The sequence below is a fragment of the Carassius gibelio genome, chromosome B2, assembly GCF_023724105.1.
Source record: "Carassius gibelio isolate Cgi1373 ecotype wild population from Czech Republic chromosome B2, carGib1.2-hapl.c, whole genome shotgun sequence".
In the NCBI taxonomy this organism is placed as follows: domain Eukaryota; kingdom Metazoa; phylum Chordata; class Actinopteri; order Cypriniformes; family Cyprinidae; genus Carassius; species Carassius gibelio.
In genome coordinates this window covers 28,958,133-28,978,061 of record NC_068397.1, presented here as the reverse complement: position 1 = coordinate 28,978,061, position 19,929 = coordinate 28,958,133, and the positions used below count along the sequence as shown (strand labels likewise).

The 19,929-nt window shown below is 36.5% G+C and overlaps 1 protein-coding gene and 2 long non-coding RNA genes across 3 annotated transcripts in view; 1 reads left to right on the top strand and 2 right to left on the bottom strand.

Annotated features, from left to right (window-relative positions):
* The window catches only part of scn12aa (sodium channel, voltage gated, type XII, alpha a), a 39,984-nt gene that overhangs the window by 15,094 nt on the left and 4,961 nt on the right, over positions 1-19,929 (top strand). Inside the window, exons 11-21 of the mRNA XM_052549492.1 lie at positions 548-892; positions 1,890-2,019; positions 2,345-2,583; positions 2,667-2,840; positions 4,471-4,827; positions 7,343-7,762; positions 12,402-12,519; positions 12,608-12,762; positions 12,900-13,073; positions 15,821-15,943; positions 16,596-16,868. Of these exons, the coding sequence (XP_052405452.1) occupies positions 548-892; positions 1,890-2,019; positions 2,345-2,583; positions 2,667-2,840; positions 4,471-4,827; positions 7,343-7,762; positions 12,402-12,519; positions 12,608-12,762; positions 12,900-13,073; positions 15,821-15,943; positions 16,596-16,868 (2,508 nt within the window). The remainder of the gene's footprint in view (positions 1-547; positions 893-1,889; positions 2,020-2,344; positions 2,584-2,666; positions 2,841-4,470; positions 4,828-7,342; positions 7,763-12,401; positions 12,520-12,607; positions 12,763-12,899; positions 13,074-15,820; positions 15,944-16,595; positions 16,869-19,929) is intronic.
* On the bottom strand, positions 1,738-2,798 carry LOC127951545 (uncharacterized). Its single transcript, XR_008152663.1, has 3 exons — positions 2,664-2,798; positions 2,404-2,580; positions 1,738-2,010 (listed from the first exon to the last, which is right to left on the bottom strand). It is a non-coding gene; the product is annotated as an uncharacterized LOC127951545 (long non-coding RNA).
* Positions 12,341-14,719, bottom strand: LOC127951546 (uncharacterized). Its single transcript, XR_008152664.1, has 4 exons — positions 14,617-14,719; positions 14,383-14,530; positions 12,872-13,092; positions 12,341-12,759 (listed from the first exon to the last, which is right to left on the bottom strand). It is a non-coding gene; the product is annotated as an uncharacterized LOC127951546 (long non-coding RNA).

Sequence of the window (19,929 nt, the reverse complement as noted above, 5' to 3'; positions counted from 1 at the left end):
TTTTATTTGGAAAAATGACCAAGTTTAAATCACAACAAAAATAAAAATATCTAAAATGATTTTAAAGGCTTATTGTCAAAAAATAAAATACAAATAAAATAAAACTTAATAAAAATGTATAATTTTTTTTTAAAAAAGTAAAAAAAAAAATGTTGCTTCTGTCTTCAATTATTTTAGTGTCAATTATGTACTATACTATAATATAGTTTCTGTTAATATTTTAAAAAAAATTTACTATCAAATTTTCTATTTGCACTTATATTTAGATAAAGGTTTACAATTTTATCTGTTTTTGATACATTTTTAAATAGTACTTATTCATTTTGTAAATCTATATAGTATTTTTTGTTCATCATTTATTTATTTTAATACTTCAGCTCAAACTAAATGAAAATAAGAACTTTTGCCTTGTCAACTGGCTGAAATAAATGTTAAGTTTGTCTACATTTTGTTATAAAGTTTTTATGAGTTTAGTTTTAGTTAACGATAATAACCCTCTTGTCTTTTTATCATCTACTCCCTGATCTCTCTAACTCCCGTCCTCCAGCCAGCTCACCCTCTCCTAGCCACTCTCTCCTCCCATCCTCTGAGCACCCGTCGAGGAAGCCAGCTCAGTACCTTTAACTTCCGGCCACGCAACAGTTCAGAGGCTGACTTTGCAGATGACGAACACAGCATCCACGGTGATGGGCGGAGCCGAGCGGGTTCCATGGCGACACCGTGGAACAAGCGTCGTATGGGCAGCATCAAGAGTCACTCGTCGCAGGTGTTCATGCCCAGCCTCACCCATAACGGCAGACTTTCCCTGGACCAGAACGGCATCACCAGCATCGGCCCGCACACCCTGACCTCTGTTCCAGCGTTCAGCATGGAGAAGGTCAGGGAGGACACGGTATGGTCTTATCTCATTACAACTTTTTTTTTCGCATGTAAAATTTAATTTTACATGCCATTTACTCACAGTCATGTTACTGGAATGTTATATGTTTGTTCTCCAAAGAACACAAAAAAATGTTTTTTTCATTTTCAAAAAACATCTAAGGACAAATCTTTTTCACCATCACCCCCTGACCAATTAATACTAACACTAACATATTCTATTCTATTCTATTCTATTCTACTGTATGTGCAATGTGCTAGACTAACTGAGAGCACTTCTATATTGTTTTTCTCTCATAGGTCTGATTGTTTCTGCTTGCTTCTATTCAAGGCGCTTTGGATAAAAGCATGTGCTAAATGATTAATCTGTTTAATGATAAAATGTAAATGTAAATGATAATGTGAATGTAAAAAGGCATGCTGGAAAAGAGTTGAGGATGGCTACTAGATGGATAAAATGAAAAACATTTTGATTTATGATAATTTGATAAGGAAACATTTCAATGAAAAAAATACTATTTTAATTGTAAAAAGCTTATTGTATTATATTCACATTTCTAAGGACTCTAAGTTATCAGTGATCAAAACTTTGCTGAAAATCCTCTTGTATGCAATCTAACACTTCTTCTAATTGATAGTTCATACTTTTTTAGATTGTAAAAGGCCCTTTAGTATAATTTCAAAAGTGTCAATCTAAATTTCATTTATTTACATTAGAAGTTATGAGAATTTTACTGTACTTTTAGATCATATAAATATCAGCAACTGTTTTTTATATTTAATCTAAAGATACAGTAATCTTAAAAAAAAACCTATTTTCTAACTATTATTTCACATATCCGGGTTAACCAACAGAGTGTAAGCTTGTTAAAGTATCGTGCCAATAGTAGCAGCTTTTGAGGAACGTTTCAAATCAGTCACTTATGAGGTCCCACTTTAGTTTGAATACAGCTTTACTACTGTAGGTTTTGGAAAAGATTTGACGTATTGATGTCCACTTTGATTGACAGGAGCCAGTGTTTCAGAATGAGCAGAGCTCTCCAGCTGCCAAGCTGACCGTCGACTTACAGGAGGAAGTCCCGCCCCCTCGCAGGAAGAGAGGACTGAGCTCTGTCAGCTTCTTCAGTGACGCTATAGAGGGTGTGACGGATTAAAATTGTTTCGAAAAAAAATAAAAAAAAGACACAAATGAGACAACTGTTGACATGCTGTAATCTATAAAATCTCAGAAGATTTTAATGAGAAATGTTTGAGAATTCTCACTTTTGATTGCTGATGTTTGTACCTTTCTGATTGTTCTCCATTTAATCTTATGGCTAACGAGGAGAAATAATTTAGCTACGAAAGGATGTTTCAAATTTAAAATCAGTTTATCTAAAACACTCGAAGTATCAAACATCAGCTTACCTTTATGTCCATGTTTCTTTTCAGCGTCTCATTTAATGATTTGAATTTCTACTGTTAGAACTAGAAGAGGCCAATCAGAAATGTCCTCCATGCTGGTATGAATTTGCGAAGAAGTACCTGATTTGGACATGTTCTCCTGCTTGGCTGAGAGTGAAGGAAGGGCTTAAAGTCATGGTGATGGACCCTTTCCTAGACCTTGCAATCACCATTTGCATTGTTCTCAACACATTGTTCATGGCGCTGGAGCACTACCCCATGACTGATGAATTCAACAGCATGCTGAGTGTTGGAAACCTGGTGAGGACAAACAATGGCATCTCAAACAGACCTGTTCCTTTGCTTCTTTAATATTATTGTAAAGTTTTGTTCTTGTTTACCAGGTGTTCACTGGAATCTTCACGGCAGAGATGGTGTTGAAGATCTTTGCTCTGGATCCATACTATTACTTTCAGCAAGGCTGGAACATCTTTGATGGAATTATTGTTTGTTTGAGTCTGATGGAGTTGGGGCTTTCCAACGTGGAGGGTCTATCTGTCCTCCGCTCGTTCAGACTGGTAAGCGTCAACTCTGCTTGGAAATAGACATACTGTAGGAAATTCACTAGAATGGACACTGAGGATTGCCACATGTGCAATTTATGAGAAAATGGCACATAGATACAAGAATCATTGAATCAGAGTTTGGAATCAGTGAAGTAACTGAAGCAGTGTCTTTGAACTGTTTCACAGAAATGAGCACAATTTTTTTTGTTTAAATGCACTCACATAAACACAAATCCCAAGACAAGGATTGTAAAACTAAATGTCATTATGGCCAACTAAAAAAATGCATTCATCACAATATTCAAATTAGTTTATTTTCCCAGGAAATAATTATTAGTATGTAGGAGGACCGTTTTGAAAAAAATAAATAAAAAATGTAGCTTTAAACAATTCAGTATTGCAATGATCTTGAAACTTACCTCTTAAACTGATATCAGTGTTTTATCTATAGTCAATTAGATGGCATTAGAATATTAGAATATTTACTCCATCAAAGTTTTAAATATCAACACATCAGTGTTTATGTGATGTAAAATGCAGTTTGTGTGACAAAAACGCAGCATGCAGTCTATCTGAATTTGTCTGACCCCTTTAAACTCGAGTGTCTTGCTATTTATTATCAGATTAAAGCTGCACAGAGCTTTTAACATCCTTTTGTATTGCGATAAATAGTGTTGTTAAGTAGCACTGTGTATGTATATTAAAAATGACTTTTTTCATGGCTGCACCCACATGTGCATATTTGGCCGAGCGCTAATCCTTTATCCATTAGTGAGATTAAATATGTTGGAGTTGAGATCTCAAAAAGTGGGCTACGCTTTCTTTTAGTTCAACATCGGTCACACTGCAAACTGAATATAGGCCATGCTTTAGCTAAACTAAAATGAGAATAAAAAACAGTGAACTGAAAACAAATACTATTTTTGGTGTCAAATTACATGACTGATCAAAAGTGTACTCGCTCTCAGGCCATCTAAGATGCATGCATGTTTGTTTCTTCATCTGAACAGATTTGGAGAAATTTAGCATTACAACACTTGCTCACCAATTGATCCTCTTATGTGAATGGGTGGCGTCAAAATAAGAGTCCAAACTGCTCATAAAAACATAAAAATAATCCATATGTCCATTAGTCAACATTTTGTGAAGTGAAACAAATCCATCATCCTAATACTTTTAAAACAGTCACAAATATTTCTAAACAATTAATTCAGTGGATTTCGGTGTGAGCGAGAACAGGGGGATGGACTGTTTCACTGGATGAAGTGTTATTAAGGATTATTGTGTTTTTTGGCCAGAAATGACAAACTGAAGTTCAAAAACTTTAATGATGAATTCGTTTCTTGCAAACATGCAGCTTTTAACATCAAGATGTGGATTATTGTGAGGTTTTTATCAGCTGTTTGGACTCTCATTCTGACGGCACCCATTCACTGCAGAGGATCCATTGGTGAGCAAGTAACGTAATGCTAAATTTCTCCAAATCTGTTCTGATAAAGAAACAAACTCATTTACAATGGATGGCCTGAGGGTGAATTCTTCAGCAAATTTTATTTTTGGGTGAACTGTTCCTTTAAGAAAGTAAATAGGATAAATTTTGATTTCACGTTGAAATGAAACGTATTCTGTATTTTGTCCTCAGCTGAGAGTTTTTAAACTTGCAAAGTCATGGCCCACCCTCAACACGCTGATAAAGATCATCGGTAACTCTGTGGGTGCCTTGGGAAACCTGACTCTGGTCTTGGCCATCATCGTCTTCATCTTCGCTGTGGTGGGCATGCAGCTGTTTGGAAAGAACTATCAGGACTGTGTGTGTAAGATCAGCTACGACTGCACGCTTCCTCGCTGGCACATGAAGGATTTCTTCCACTCGTTCCTCATCGTGTTCAGGGTCTTGTGTGGAGAGTGGATCGAGACCATGTGGGACTGTATGGAGGTGGCCGGACAGCCGCTTTGCATTCTGGTCTTCATGCTGGTCATGGTCATAGGAAACCTAGTGGTAAGAATGATTTATTCTCACATAATAAAATAATCTTATCTCATATCAACATTTCATGTCCATTCATTGATTGATTGTTATTTAAAAAATACATTATTTATATGGCATACCATAAATAATTTAGAACTTGCAACAGTAGCCAGCTGACTGTTCATTAACCCTTTACATATTCTGTTAAATACTATAAATAAAAATAATATGTAAGCAGCTTTGAAATATTCAATCGCCATAAATATGCATGTCAGTTTGTGCATCTCTCAATTGTCGAATAGTTTTTGGATGCCTGGTTTCTTATTCTTTACATTTCAATATATTTTGAAGATAAACCATCATACCCTAAGAAAAATCTCAGACTGTGAGGATACACAAGATGGAATTAGAGAAATATTGCTTAATTCTCCCAGATGTTCTTCTATGATCCAGTCGTGACCAGAAAATACTTCTAAGAAGAGTAACTGAGGGTCTTTTCCCGGAAAATGAGATGCCACTAAGCTTCCCTTCCTAAGTTTTCCTGTTTTCACATGACGACTGTTCTAAAAGCACACATGATGTCATGTTAGCAATTTTGTTCTATAAAGTGACAAGTTTTAAAATAGTAAGACAACATGCACAAACCAGAAAATTCTTTGCTCAAAAGGTGTGTGAATCATGGTTGACATTTATCATCCTACTGTATATATAGAATCCCAAATGTATTTGGCAGATGACTGTAAACATAAAATAAATGAACCCTCAGGGTAGACGCCATTTAGGCTGATGAGTGAGGGATAAAAATGTTTGGGTTCATTGGCTATACAGTTGTTTTGCCCTGACTAATGTCCTTTCCAAGAAAATAAATCAGCAAATTTTAGCTTTAACCTCCATATTTTACCCAGAAGTCCCCTGTTGTGTGTTGCTTAAAGACACATTTGTGGAATAGGTCCACAGGCTTGTGCTTAAGTACACTAAGTATACATTATTATCCTCTTCTGGCTTTTCCAAATCATAACTAGCAACTTATGTACTCTAGAAATGTTGTAATAAACATCAGAAATAGCTGTTTGTCACTAGATTTGGTTCTTTCTGAAATAGACAAAAAAATAAAGAGTCTGATCTGTGAAATAAGTCATTTTTATTTACTGTCTATATCCTGTATGTTTTTGTACTATACAATGTGTACTGTCTGTTTTTGGTGCTTTGGTGCTATAATTCATCAAACATCAGTATTCAAGGTATTACCCTAAATCTAAACTGAGCCTTATACAAATAGTTCACCCAGAACATATTTATTTACTCACAATCATGTCATTCCAAAGATGGATCAGTATGGTCGCCTAGTTCACCAACAACTGATTAACGAGGTCGAATAGTTGTGGATATGAGTTTGAAGTAGGGTGGGCTACACGTAACCAGTGCAGTCCGATTTACGAATAAATGACTTGTGTGAATCGGTTCTTGCAAAAACTCAATCAAACACAATGTTTTGAATCAAATTCACTTATGGCTCACTAAATCGGTCATGGCTGTTGCTATATCAACATCTGTCTATTTTTTCTCAACTGCATATTATATTTACTGGCAGTCTCAAAATGAAGTGCACTTGTGCGCTTCCATTTCGTGAAATTCTCAGCATTCAACAATGTATTTTAGATAATTACTTGTGAAGACATTTTTCTAGCAACAAACTTTACATTTTTAGTGGGAATCACATGGTTTATTCTGTGTGAGAAATGCGCATCGAGTACCACACAGATTCCGAGCACTTAAATGGTTTCGTATAGTAAAAAGTTTATAAATATTTTCACTTATAATTTGTTTAGTTTTAGTTAGTTGAAAGGATGTGATTAGTGTTCTGTCTACACTATTTTAAAACACGGTTTAAATCTTAGAAGCAGTGAATCTTACAATGATTACACCAATCAGATGCAAGTTGGATGACCTCAACAACGGTAAAATAGATTTATACATTTTTGAATCTGACTTAATGTCAAACAGATATTGATTAGTATTAAAAATATATATTTTATTACATTAGGTTGTTTTTACATATTCTGAAAGCAATAGCTCATAGTGACCACTTCTATCAAGCTTTACAGGAATCTGTTATTCTCCTTCTTTCTTGGCACAAGTCAGTTTGGGATTATATTCGCTGTCTAGTGTGATTACAGGTCAGAGTGCAACAAATCAGGTTTCCGTGCAACCCACAAAGTGGCTCTTACAATAGACCAGACTGCAAGAAAAAAAGCCTGTTATGATGAACATGGGATTTTTTTTTGTTTGATAAATTGTTGACGTTCCTGCAATTGAACAAAGGCTTATCTTATAAAGACTGTTGTTCCCAGAAACACAGACTGCACTGAAGGTTTTTAGATCAACCAAAAATATGTTGCTTCGCTTACAATATCCTAGTCGGATATAAAGATTTAGTAAATGCCATTTCAGTAAATGTAACACTGTTCATCAAAACATTTTCCAAATGTGTTGTATCCAAACCATATCATTTGCTTACAGATCTGTATTCTTGGTTTCTCTCTAGGTGTTGAATCTGTTTCTGGCCCTGTTGCTGAGCTCCTTCAGCTCTGATAACCTGTCAGCACCCGATGATGACGGAGAAATGAACAACCTTCAGATAGCCATTAGTCGAATCCACTTTGGTTTCTCTTGGCTGCTGGATGCCATCAAAGATCTCTTCAATGGGAACTTGGCACGGCACAGACAGAAGGCCAAAGAGGTGCAGGTGTCAATGAAAGAGAACCACACTGAGTGCAACGGCGGCTTGGGAAGTTTAGAGCGGCATGGAGGGAAGTACATTACTCCAGAAGGAGAGGACAGTTACATGACCAATCCCAACCTCACCATCTGTGTCCCCATTGCGCCAGGAGAGTCAGATGTGGAATTCACTGAGGAGGACGAGGATGAGGAGACAGAGTCATCAGAGGATGAAGATCAAAAACCGGTGAGAGGTTATGAGAGGTGATTTATTAGTTTGGTTCATAAGGTCCTTGAGGTTGTTTATTCCGATCAATGAGCAAATGACTCATATGAGCCGACTCCTTTTAAAGGTATAGTTCACCCAAAAATGAAAATTACCCCATGATTTACTCACCCTTAAGGAATCCTATGTGCATGTAGGTCTATGTGACTTTTAGACGAATACAATCTGAGTTATATTTCCAGGCTTTATAATGGGAGTTGGTGGGTGCTTTTCTCAACACTCAAAAAGATGCCCAATAAAAGCGCATCCATCCATAATGAACAGTGCCTCGCATGGCTCCGGGGGGAGAATAAAGAGCTCCTGAAATGAATTGATGCATTTTTGTAAAAAAAAATATCCTTGGAAGATCCAGGACATTTTTTTTAAATGTAACTTCAATTGAAATCGTCTGAAAGAAGAAAATCATATATGCATTAATGCTTTGAGGGTGAGTAAAACATAATTTTAATTCTTGGGTGAACTATCCCTTCAATGCACAGTTCAAAACACAAGTTACATAGTGATTCACATCGGTTGGTTAATTCACTCTCTGATTCACTTAAACTTTATCATGTAAAGTAAATAAAAAGTTTTATTTTTATTTTTTATTATTTGAACAAAGTCATTGTTGTTTAGGATAGTCAGGACCAACAATTTCTGCTTTCTTAAAACTGTTAAAGAATTGTTAATGTAATAAATTTAATTGAAATTCACAAATAGAACAGTAATTTTTTTGTTTATGAGGTCATTTTTTTAGTTTGTAAGGCTGTGTGACTCATATGAGATTATTCTTTTTAATGGATTAGCATTAATTCACAAATGAATCTCAAACTCCTTAGATATTGATTTGAATAGGTTGGTCAATTCACTCTCTGAACCGCTGCAACTGTTGTTTATAATAAATGAGTACTTTAAATTTAATACTACAAAAAAAAAAAAAATATTGTTGTGTAGTCTGGTTCATGAGAAGTTGTTAAGTTTAAGGTACTGGGTAGGATTATGGATGTCATGCATTATACTGTATGTACTTTATAAGCACTAATAAACAGCCAATATGTTAATAATAGACAAGCTATTAAGTGACTGGTTATTAGTGAGAATTGGACCCTATAATTAAGTGTTACCATAATTTATATTTCGTTTCTGTGAAGTGGATCTAAAATTCATAATTTGACAACAATCCCCAATTAGTGTGGTGCAGCTGATAAAGAAACCAAAAAAAAAAAAAAAAAAAAAAGGACTAAAATTTGAAATTAACAGTGGTTTGACATCATATAATATTTTAGATTGATATAATGCCATCTGACTTGCTTTTCCACTGTTCAATTTAACATCAGGACCAATTAGTTATATAACCCTAAATCCTTCATTTACAGCATATAATGGTTCATTGGTTTATCCCTATTGTGAGTGACCGAGAGCTCAAACGAGCAAGTGGGGTCAGAGGTCAGAGAGATGATATGATGTCACATGTGAGTGAGCGAGCCAGCGGCCGTAGACGTGGAGGGCGGGGGGCATACAGATTCATAAGCTGATAAGCTGCAAAAGCAGACAAGGTGAACCCACCAGACGCCATATTTGTTATATAAGAGAAACGGCCAGTGGAGAGGAGTGCAGGGAATATCGGTATAAAATGGTGGGACAGTGAATTATAAAACTACAACAATATAGGTCCATGTGAAACAGTTAAATTCCAAATTACATCTCAGTATAAGGAAATACAGGTGCATCTCAATAAATTTGAATGTTATGGAAAAGTTCATTCATTTCAGTAATTCAAATTAAAATAAATGTAATGCACACCGACTGAAGTAGTTTAAGTTTTTGGTTTTTATATGTGATGATTTTGGCTCACATTTAACAAAAACCTACCAATTTCAACAAATTAGAATATGATGACATGCCAATCAGCTAATCAACTTAAAACACCTGCAAAGGTTTTCTGAGCCTTCAAAATTCAGTTTGGTTCACTGGGCTACACAATCATGGGGAAGACTGCTGATCTGACAGTTGACCAGAAGACAATCATTGACACCCTTCACAAGGAGGGTAAGACACAAACATTCATTGCCAAAGAAGCTCGCTGTTCACAGAGTGCTTTATCCAAGCATGTTAACAGAAAGTTGAGTGCAAGGAAAAAGGGTGGAAGAAAAAGATGAACAACCAACTGAGAGAACCACAGCCTTATGAGGATTGTCAAGAAAAATTGATTCAAGAATTTGAATGAACTTCAAGGGTCAAGGCATCAAAAGCCACCACACACAGACGTGTCAAGAGATTTACTGAACCAAAGACAACGTCAGAGGCGTCTTACCTCGGCTCAGGAGAAGAAGAACTGGACTGTTGCCCAGTGGTCTGGAGTAAGTAGCCTGGAGGAAGAGTGGAGAAGCTCATAGCCCAAGTTGCTTGAAGTCCAGAGTTAAGTTTCCACAGTCTGTGATGATTTGGGGTGCAATGTCATCTGCTGGTGTTGGTCCATTGTGTTTTTTGAAAACCAAAGTCACTGCACCCGTTTACCAAGAAATCTTGGAGCACTTCATACTTCCTTCTGCTGACCAGCTTTTTGAAGATGCTGATGTCATTTTCCAGCAGGATTTGGCACCTGCCCACACTGACAAAATCACCGAAAGTTGGTTAAATGACCATGGTGCCTGTGTGCTTGACTGGCCAGCAGACTCGCCACACCTGAACCCTATACAAAATATATGGGCTATTGTCAAATGGAAAATGAGAAACAAGAGACCAAACAATGCAGATGAGCTGAAGGCCACTGTCAAAGAAACCTGGGCTTCCACACCACCTCAGCAGTGCCACAAGCTGATCACCTCCATGCCACCCCGAATTGAGGCAGTAATTAAAGCAAAACGAGCCCCTACCAATTACTGAGTACATGTACAGTAAATTAACATTCTTTCCAGAAGACCAACAATTCACTAAAAATGCACTTTTTTTTATGGCCTGTCAAAATGATGTTGAATCATTGACCTGGTGACAGATTTTGTTGTGACTCATTCGAAATGTACAAATATTGCTGCAAAAAGTCCTTGTGGACTTTATAAAGGCATGCAAGCAAAGTCTTAATGAGTCCTCAAGATACCACTTTTGACTAAACCTTTAAATATATGCACAATTCGAAATGAAAACAACATTATAACATAAAATACAGCAGTAATTATTATTATTATTATGATTTTTTTTTTTTTTACAATATTAACATGTTACTACGCATTTACTTGGGAGATTGAATCTGGCTGATCAGTGCAAAAATGCCTCAACATTTGTGTGCAAAAACAACTGCACCATACAAAGCTAAGCACCTAAATGGTAGCATATGCTATATGCATTGCATTAATTATTAGATGAAGAATGAACAGATACAGAGTAAGTCCTTTTTAATCATAAAGCATAGATTTAGGAGGTCATTTTTACATACATTCCATCAGTCAGGTTTAGTTTTGACTGAATAAGTTTGAAAAGCTTAAACATTTTGTAGTTGCACTGTATAGCTTTTAGTGTCATTTTTGCCTATGTAGGATTTTTTCCACAATTTATATTTTTCCCTTAATTTTTTATTATTATAATTTTTAAATAGGTCAGAGTAGGGTGGGTTGAAGTAAAAGCAGCCAACAAGTGTGCATCAGACATGCAAACTTTTTCAATACAGAATAAAATCCATCCCAGAATGAACTTGATTAATTTGTCTGGTTGCAAACTTCTACCAAAACCATTTTGACATTTTAGGGACAGAAAATTAAGAGTAATCCAGCTTCACACACACACACTGCCCGTCTCGTAATGTGGGATTACATAAACAGCGCTATTGGATTGTGCTGGCACCTTTGGGCCAGTAATCTCTGTAAATCATTTTAAATATGTTGCCATTACATGCTGAGAAAATCCCATCAAAATTGTATTAAGAAGGCCCACTGTCTATGTAGAAAAAGAAAGAAGAATGAGTGTGCATTCAGGCAGATTTAGAACAGCTCTCACTATCACCATCTCAGATTATACTGGAGGTTACAGACCTTGACTTGTGCGCTAGTGGATTAGATGCATATGCTAGCATTGCACCATATGTAACATGGGATGCATGCATTCTATTAACTCTCTGCATTTTCCATGCCAAACCCTGAGGATTTTTCAATCAATGCTGATTTCCTGGCTTTACAGCATATGTACAAATATATACCAAAATTGTGCATTTAACAACTAAAATATTTAACTAACAGATTCAGTACTAGTTTATATGAAGCCAAGAACATAAATGATAGCATATGCCTCACATTAATTGTTAGTTGTAGTGGGGATATGATGGAATATGGGACTATGAATATACTTTGCATGTGGGATTTGAGCACATAAACACAGAACATCCTTTCAGTAATGGCTGCTGAAAATTCTGCTTTGCACCACAAGAATAAATTACATTTTAAAATATATTCAAATAGAAAATGGTTATTTTAAATTGTAATAATATTTCACAATATTCATATCTTTGCTGTATTTTTCATCAAATAAATGAAGCATTGGTGAGCATGAGACCTCTTCCATTTAAAATGATTGGTTTTGAAGTACATTTTTATTTGAAACTCAATGCAAGCTTTGCGGTCTTGTTCAACAGGAAGTCGTCAGCCTCTCTGAAGGAAGTACTGTGGACTTGAGGAAGCCTGGGGAAGATGAGGAGGAATATTCGGAGATGGCAGATGATGGCATGGATCCAGAAGAGTGTTTCCCTGAGTGTAAGGATATAATGAAACACATGTGGCCATTGCTTCCACTTTGACATACTGTATCTTGTCAGGAGCTGATCTCTCTGTATCTCTCCAGTCTGTATACAGCGCTGTAAGTGTTGCAATATCAACACGACGAGAGGTCTTGGTCAAGCATGGTGGAGGTTGAGGAAGACGTGCTATCAGATAGTGGAACACAGCTGGTTTGAGACCTTCATCATCTTCATGATCCTCCTCAGCAGTGGAGCTCTGGTGAGGAAACATGCTGAACAGTGAACTTTAACTATTCCATTCTGTGAAGTCAAATACTAATGTAATTCATGCACATTGTAATTGAATGTGTAGCTAGTCCTGGTCTTACTGTGGTATGATATTCTTCTTGTGGTCAGGCATTTGAAGACATTTACATTGAACAGAGGAAGGTGGTGAAGGTGGTGTTGGAATATGCTGATAAGGTGTTCAGCTACATCTTCGTGCTGGAGATGTTTCTGAAGTGGATCGCGTATGGCTTTAAGAAATACTTCACTAACTACTGGTGCTGGCTGGACTTCCTGATTGTGGATGTGAGTAGAAGAATCTTCTCTGGAGCAATGTAGAACGGTTGCACTTTGATATGTTAGGCAGATAAATTCAATGCACACAGACTGAAGTAGTTTAAGTCTTTGGTTGAAGTCTTTTGGCCTAATTTATTGAGATGCACCTGTATATAAAGCAACAAAAGACTTCTATTTCAAATAAATGCGTTTGTTTTGAACTTACATCAGAGAATCCTGAAAAAGAAAATGTATCAATTTCCACAAACATATGAAGTAGCACAACTGTTTTCAACATTGAGAATGAAAATAAATAATTATTCTTTTACACACACACACATATATATATATATAGAAAACTGTTATTTTAAATTCAATAACATTTCACAATAATAATGTTTTATTGTATTCATTTAAGTGTATTATTTAGTATAATACACTGAGATTTTACTGCATATTTTTTTGGTAGACAATTTAATTATATATATATATATATAAATTGTCCAGACAACAAGAAAAGAAAAAGAAAGTTTTTCCCCCCTTAACTAAGCTGAAAGTACTTTACTGTTGTTTCAACAAAAAAAACAAAAAAAAAAAACACATTGAAACAACTGCTTAACACAGAAAAAAATAAAATAACAAAACATTTTAAGGCAGTGGGGTGACAAAGCTTTTTAAGGTGACTCAAAAAAATGTTTTTGACAGTGTACTATATTTAGCTATTGAACAAGAAATAAAAGTAAAACGAATTCGACTAGTTTAAAATGAGGACATTTCTGGCTAGAAAACTGCAAAAACCATTTGCTGTAGCGAAGGCTGTTCATTACAGCAATTTTAGCACAAATCCTGAATGAATGAATGAATGAGTGTCTAAAACTCATTTTATCATGCTAAACTGGTGAAATGGACACAGACGTGGCCTATTGATTGAACACAAATGTTGGATTCTAGAACAGTTCATCCACAAATAATACATTTCATTTGTCACACTGTAGACTGTTTATGTATAACAAGCATGTAACTTAATCTAGCCAGAATTTAGAATCTATCTAAGCCATCCATAATTGAGATTAAAGACATAATAATACAGTTTCAGTATGAAGTTTTGAATTTGTTGACTTTTGTTTGCAAGTTTTAGTTTTGTATCATTCTGGTTTTGTGTTACTGGCACAATGTATGGTGTATTCAGAGTGAAATCAGAATTAAGATTTTATGGCAAACACATCAGACACAGAGATAACTGCACAAAATACACATAAAACGACTACAAATGAACACACTGGATAAAACAGCTGGCACAGCATCTGGAGTAGCTCAAATAAACACAAGTGTGTCTCACCTGATGCTCATCTGACCCACACAGATCTCCACACACACCTTTAACCATAGGGTAAGTTCACAGTTCACATGTGTCTCAGCTGAGGTTCTCTTCTCATCCACGCCGAGATATAAATGCCACCGTCTCTCTGTCAGCAATTCATTTCGACCTGTAATTTAACATGGTGTCAAGCTTGATATGTTTAATGTTAATTATTCCCACAGGACCTTGGCTTTTATATCAGAATATACTCACTGTATCAAATAATTATCTGGAGAAGATTCGTTACATTTAGGACTGTTAAAGCAACACTATGTGCTTTTTGGCGCGCTAGCGGTTAATAAACACAAACGCACGCGTCCCGCGGAAGAACATTCTAACCGGAGCTACTTCTACAAATGTATGTCTATGGCGATTCACGCAGGTATGTGTTACTCCACAGCGGTGACGACCCAAACAGACAGGCCAGAATAGTCCAAAAATAATCACTTATTCTAAATGTACCGTAGAGATTTGGAGAGAAAAAGGCGGTTTGGTAGATGAATTTATGATGTACTCGCTCATTATACATTTTGCAAATTTTGAAACAAAGGAAAAGTTACATAGTGTTGCTTTAATAAAATCAAGAATTTACATTTTAAAGGTACATTACAGTGAGATGTTTTATTATGATACATTTAAAGAGCATTTAAGCTGAAATCTGTATTTACTTTTTTTATATTATTTTATTATTCAATTTTGTACTTTTATATGTATTTTATTTAAAGTTGTGTTTGAGAGCAAATTGCACAGAAGTATCTTCTTTAGATATATTGCAGGAAAACTATAGAAATTGTTTTTTATAAAGAACTGACCATTCTTGGGACTACATTTGATAATCCATAGATGGAATCTATAAAATGAATCTTAAACGCTGTTTGGACTGATGAAAATCACATTATTAAAAAAGCAAAAGACAATCTGATCAAAATAAATGATTTTTAAGAAAAACCCAAATTCTTTATAAAACCTCACTCTATTTTATATATATGCATATTGCTTATGCATATATAGTTGAGTATGTAGGTATATACATTGATGTAAATATGCATACTTGTCCATGTTTTGTCTTCATTTCACCTCATCGAACACATTCCTGCCATCCCTGTGGCCACAACCTGCCATGACAACAGAAAACCATTCTGTTCTACACTGTCTGCCTTCTCTGACTGTAGAATAGAGTGGAAACCTATTGTGGTTTTAAACTGATTTGTAAAACTGATCCTATAGAAGTGTGTTCCAATGGAATGTCCCAAAAGTGCAAAAAAAAAAAAAAAAAACATTTTATAAATAAATTGCATCTAGTTACATATTATAGTCTATTGAATATAAAAATCCATCCAGGTGTTTTATAAATATTAACTTAAACATTGTTATTAAGTGTTTTATTAAAAAGTAATTTATTTCTCTCCACTTGCAGGTGTCTTTGATTAGCTTGGTTGCTAACTCTCTTGGCTACTCAGACTTTGGGGCCATTAAATCTCTGAGGACTCTCAGAGCTCTGAGGCCCTTGAGGGCCCTGTCTAGATTCGAAGGCATGCGGGTAAGATCCTGTCTTCTCTGTCGCTTCAACTCTCTAAATGTGATGCACATTAAAGCATGTCAGGTGTACTGGGAATTCACTGAGATTATACCACCCTGTATATGTTGAATGAAGTCCAATACATTTCTTAAAAATGTTGGACTGCTGATTGCAATAGTAGTGTCTGTTTTGCTCAAGCACATCACACTTTCATAAAATATGATGCATTTAGTTGCATTTTTGCTTTTTTGACAGCAATAAGGTGAAGTAAAACTGCCACAAAGACATGATTCCTGTCTTCCTCTGCCAGACCACAACTATTTTTTCAATTGTCTGGCAATTTTCACATGTATGAATGATTCTGAAGACAGTTTATGTTTAATCCTAAGAATTATGACCAGTGACAGAAGAAAATTCAAACACCTGTGGGTTGCTACACCTGTGGGTTTTTTGTACATCCTTTTTGCAAAAAAAAAAAAAAAAAAAAAAACCAGAAAAAAAGTGTTATCTGTAATTTAGTATAAATCAGATTTTTTAAATTACATTTGCATGTCTTGAGAAATGCAGAGAGTTTTATATGATTTTTTATTTGCTTTGGTGATCTAGCACTGTGTTTGGATGAAGTTACATTATGATTACTTCCTAAATCACATCCTAATTTTCTGTCATCCAGGTGGTGGTGAATGCACTGATCGGGGCCATCCCATCCATCATGAACGTATTGCTGGTGTGCCTGATCTTCTGGCTCATATTTAGCATCATGGGTGTAAATCTCTTCGCTGGAAAATTTGGGAAATGTGTCAACAGGACAGGATACATTCACAGCTTAACCCTAGTCAACAACAAGAGTGACTGCCAGGCCATGAATGACACCCAGTTCTACTGGACCAAAGTGAAAGTCAACTTTGACAATGTGGGTCTTGGATACCTCTCACTTCTGCAGGTGGTGAGTGTCTCCAGGGCTGTGCTCCATTCAGAATTGCACTCAGAATGATTCTACCGAGCTGCCAAACAGGAAGCATAACTATAATTCGAATTCAAATTTAACCCTTGTTCCCAGTAAAAAAAAAGACCAGTCATTTAATAATTAATTGAAAATCTCTTTTATTATGCTATAATATCAACACATACGTAAGCTCAGACCTATGAGACCGATGATCATTAAATTGATTGGATTAAATATAAAAAAATATTTAATCCAATATTTGGTAAAAATGTAGCGAAACAGTAAATTTATAAGCATTTTTGGAGATTTGTCATACAACAAGTATAATAAGGTAAGAAAACAATTCCCCAAAAAGTATAAAAACTTAACTATATTTTTAGAGGGTATTCTTCTTCCCCATGTGAGCTACAGGGCCAATTCAATATGTTTTAGAAAACGAAAATCAAAATGACTGGAATACAACATTAAGTATTGAGGAGAATTATAGTGGAAACTAAAGTTTTAAATAATGCATTCAGAAACATTCAGAAAGTTTTAAATAATGCATTCAGTTACTCGTTCATATTATCATACATAAAACTTGGGCTAGAAACATTTTCTGCAGATATTTTAATGTCAATATTTATTATTAGAAATTAAATATCAAAACATATTGTTTACATAATGTTATGTATTACATTACATAATACATAATGTTTTTAGAACATTTTACAATTATTTTTCATTTAATTTTAAACCATTGCATCTTGTTTTGATGGCCTTCCTAATTGCGTACGTCACCAAATACTGAACTAGTATTGATAGTTTTAGTACTGAACTAAGGGTCTAGGATTATGTCAGTTTTGGAAAAATGAACCCCAAATTCAAAATTAAGGAACAAAAAATGCTCATGCACATTTAAAGTATATCTGTTATGCAGCTTCATCCACCCTTGTAGTGTAAAGATGGCTTTTTGTTGATGTTGTTAAAAGTGTATTGAAGTAATTGTTTACATTCAAGTAATCTTCACACATCTGATCACTTCCTCATTACTGCTAACCTAGCACTTACTCCTGAAGTGGCACACACTCCAACGCAGGTCACCTTTCGACGGAACCTACGCTCACTCTCTCCATCTCACCTATCTGCTGTGGTTTCATCCTCTCTTCCACCATTCTCTCAGTTTTCTGCTCTGGACATTAACAGTGCTACGGACACTCTTTGCTCCACTTTAACATCTTGCTTGGACAACTTTTGCCCACTGTTGTCTAGACCAGCACGCACTGCCCCATCTGCCCCCTGGCTGTCTGAGGTTCTCCGAGAACATCGCTCTAAACTCAGGGCTGCAGAGAGGAAATGGCAGAAATCAAAAAACTCTATGGACCTCAGTGTGTATCAATCTCTCCTCTCTTCCTTCTCTGCAAATGTCTTCACAGCTAAAACATCCTACTACCACAACAAAATTAACAGCTGCTGTGATGCTCGGACACTCTTCAAGACTTTCTCTTCTCTTCTTAATCCGCCTTCCTCCACCTCCTCCATCGACTCTTACAGCGGACGACTTTGCAGCTTTCTTCACAAATAAGACAAGATCCATCAGTGACCAATTCTCCACACCGCAGACTGAGGAAAACTTCACAATGACTGATGCACACTCTTTATCCTCCTTCTCCCCACTCTCAGAGATGGACGTCTCCAAAATTCTCATGTCCAATCATCCTACTACTTGTCCACTTGATCCTATCCCCACTCACCTCCTTCAAGCGATCTCTTCTTCAGTCATACCTTCACTTACTCACATTATCAACTCTTCTCTTCAATCTGGAACATTTCCCTTAGCATTCAAGCAGGCTCGGGTAAGCCCACTGCTCAAGAAACCATCTCTAAATCCAGCGCTTCTTGAAAACTACAGACCGGTATCCCTGCTTCCATTCATTGCAAAGACACTTGAGCGGGCTGTGTTCAACCAGCTTTCTATGTTCCTTGGACAGAACAACCTCCTGGACAGCAACCAATCTGGCTTCAAAAGTGGCCACTCAACTGAGACTGCTCTGCTCTCGGTTACTGAAGCCCTGCGACTAGCAAGAGCAGCTTCAAAATCCTCGGTACTCATCTTACTGGACCTGTCTGCTGCTTTTGACACTGTTAATCACAAGATTCTCCTGTCCACCCTCAGAAAGATGGGAATCTCTGGAACTGCTCTCCTGTGGGTTAAGTCCTACCTCTCTGACAGATCATTCAGTGTGTCTTGGAGGGGTGATGTTTCAAAGTCACACCACCTTGCTACTGGGGTTCCTCAAGGCTCAGTACTTGGACCACTTCTCTTCTCCATCTACATGACATCTTTAGGATCTGTCATTCAGAAGCATGGCTTTTCTTATCACTGCTATGCTGATGACACCCAACTCTACTTCTCATTCCAGCCTGATGACCCGACGGTAGCTGCTCGCATTTCAGCCTGTCTGAGTGACATTTCCATCACCTTCAGCTTAACCTTACAAAGACTGAACTACTGGTGATTCCAGCTAACCAATTGATTCATCACAACTTCTCTATACAGCTAGGCTCGTCAACCATAACTCCTTCGAGGACAGCCAGAAACCTAGGAGTTGTGATGGATCATCAATTAAGCTTCACTGACCACATTGCTACAACGACCCGGTCCTGCAGGTTTGCCTTATACAACATTAGGAAGATTAGACCCTTCCTGTCAGAGCAAGCAACCCAACTTCTTGTCCAAGCTCTTGTTCTCTCTAGACTGGACTATTGTAATGCTCTCTTGGCGGGCCTTCCTGCATGTACTGTCAAGCCCCTGCAAATGATCCAGAATGCAGCAGCGAGGGTTGTCTTCAATGAGCCAAAAAAAGCTCATGTTACTCCTCTCCTCATCAGGTTACACTGGCTACCAGTAGCTGCTCGCATCAAATTCAAGGTACTGATGCTTGCCTACAAGACGACCACTGGCACGGCACCAACTTACCTAAACTCACTGGTTAAATCCTATGTGCCCTCAAGAAGTTTGCGTTCTGCAAGTGAACAACGCCTTGTGGTGCCATCCCAAAGAAATTCAAAATCACTCTCA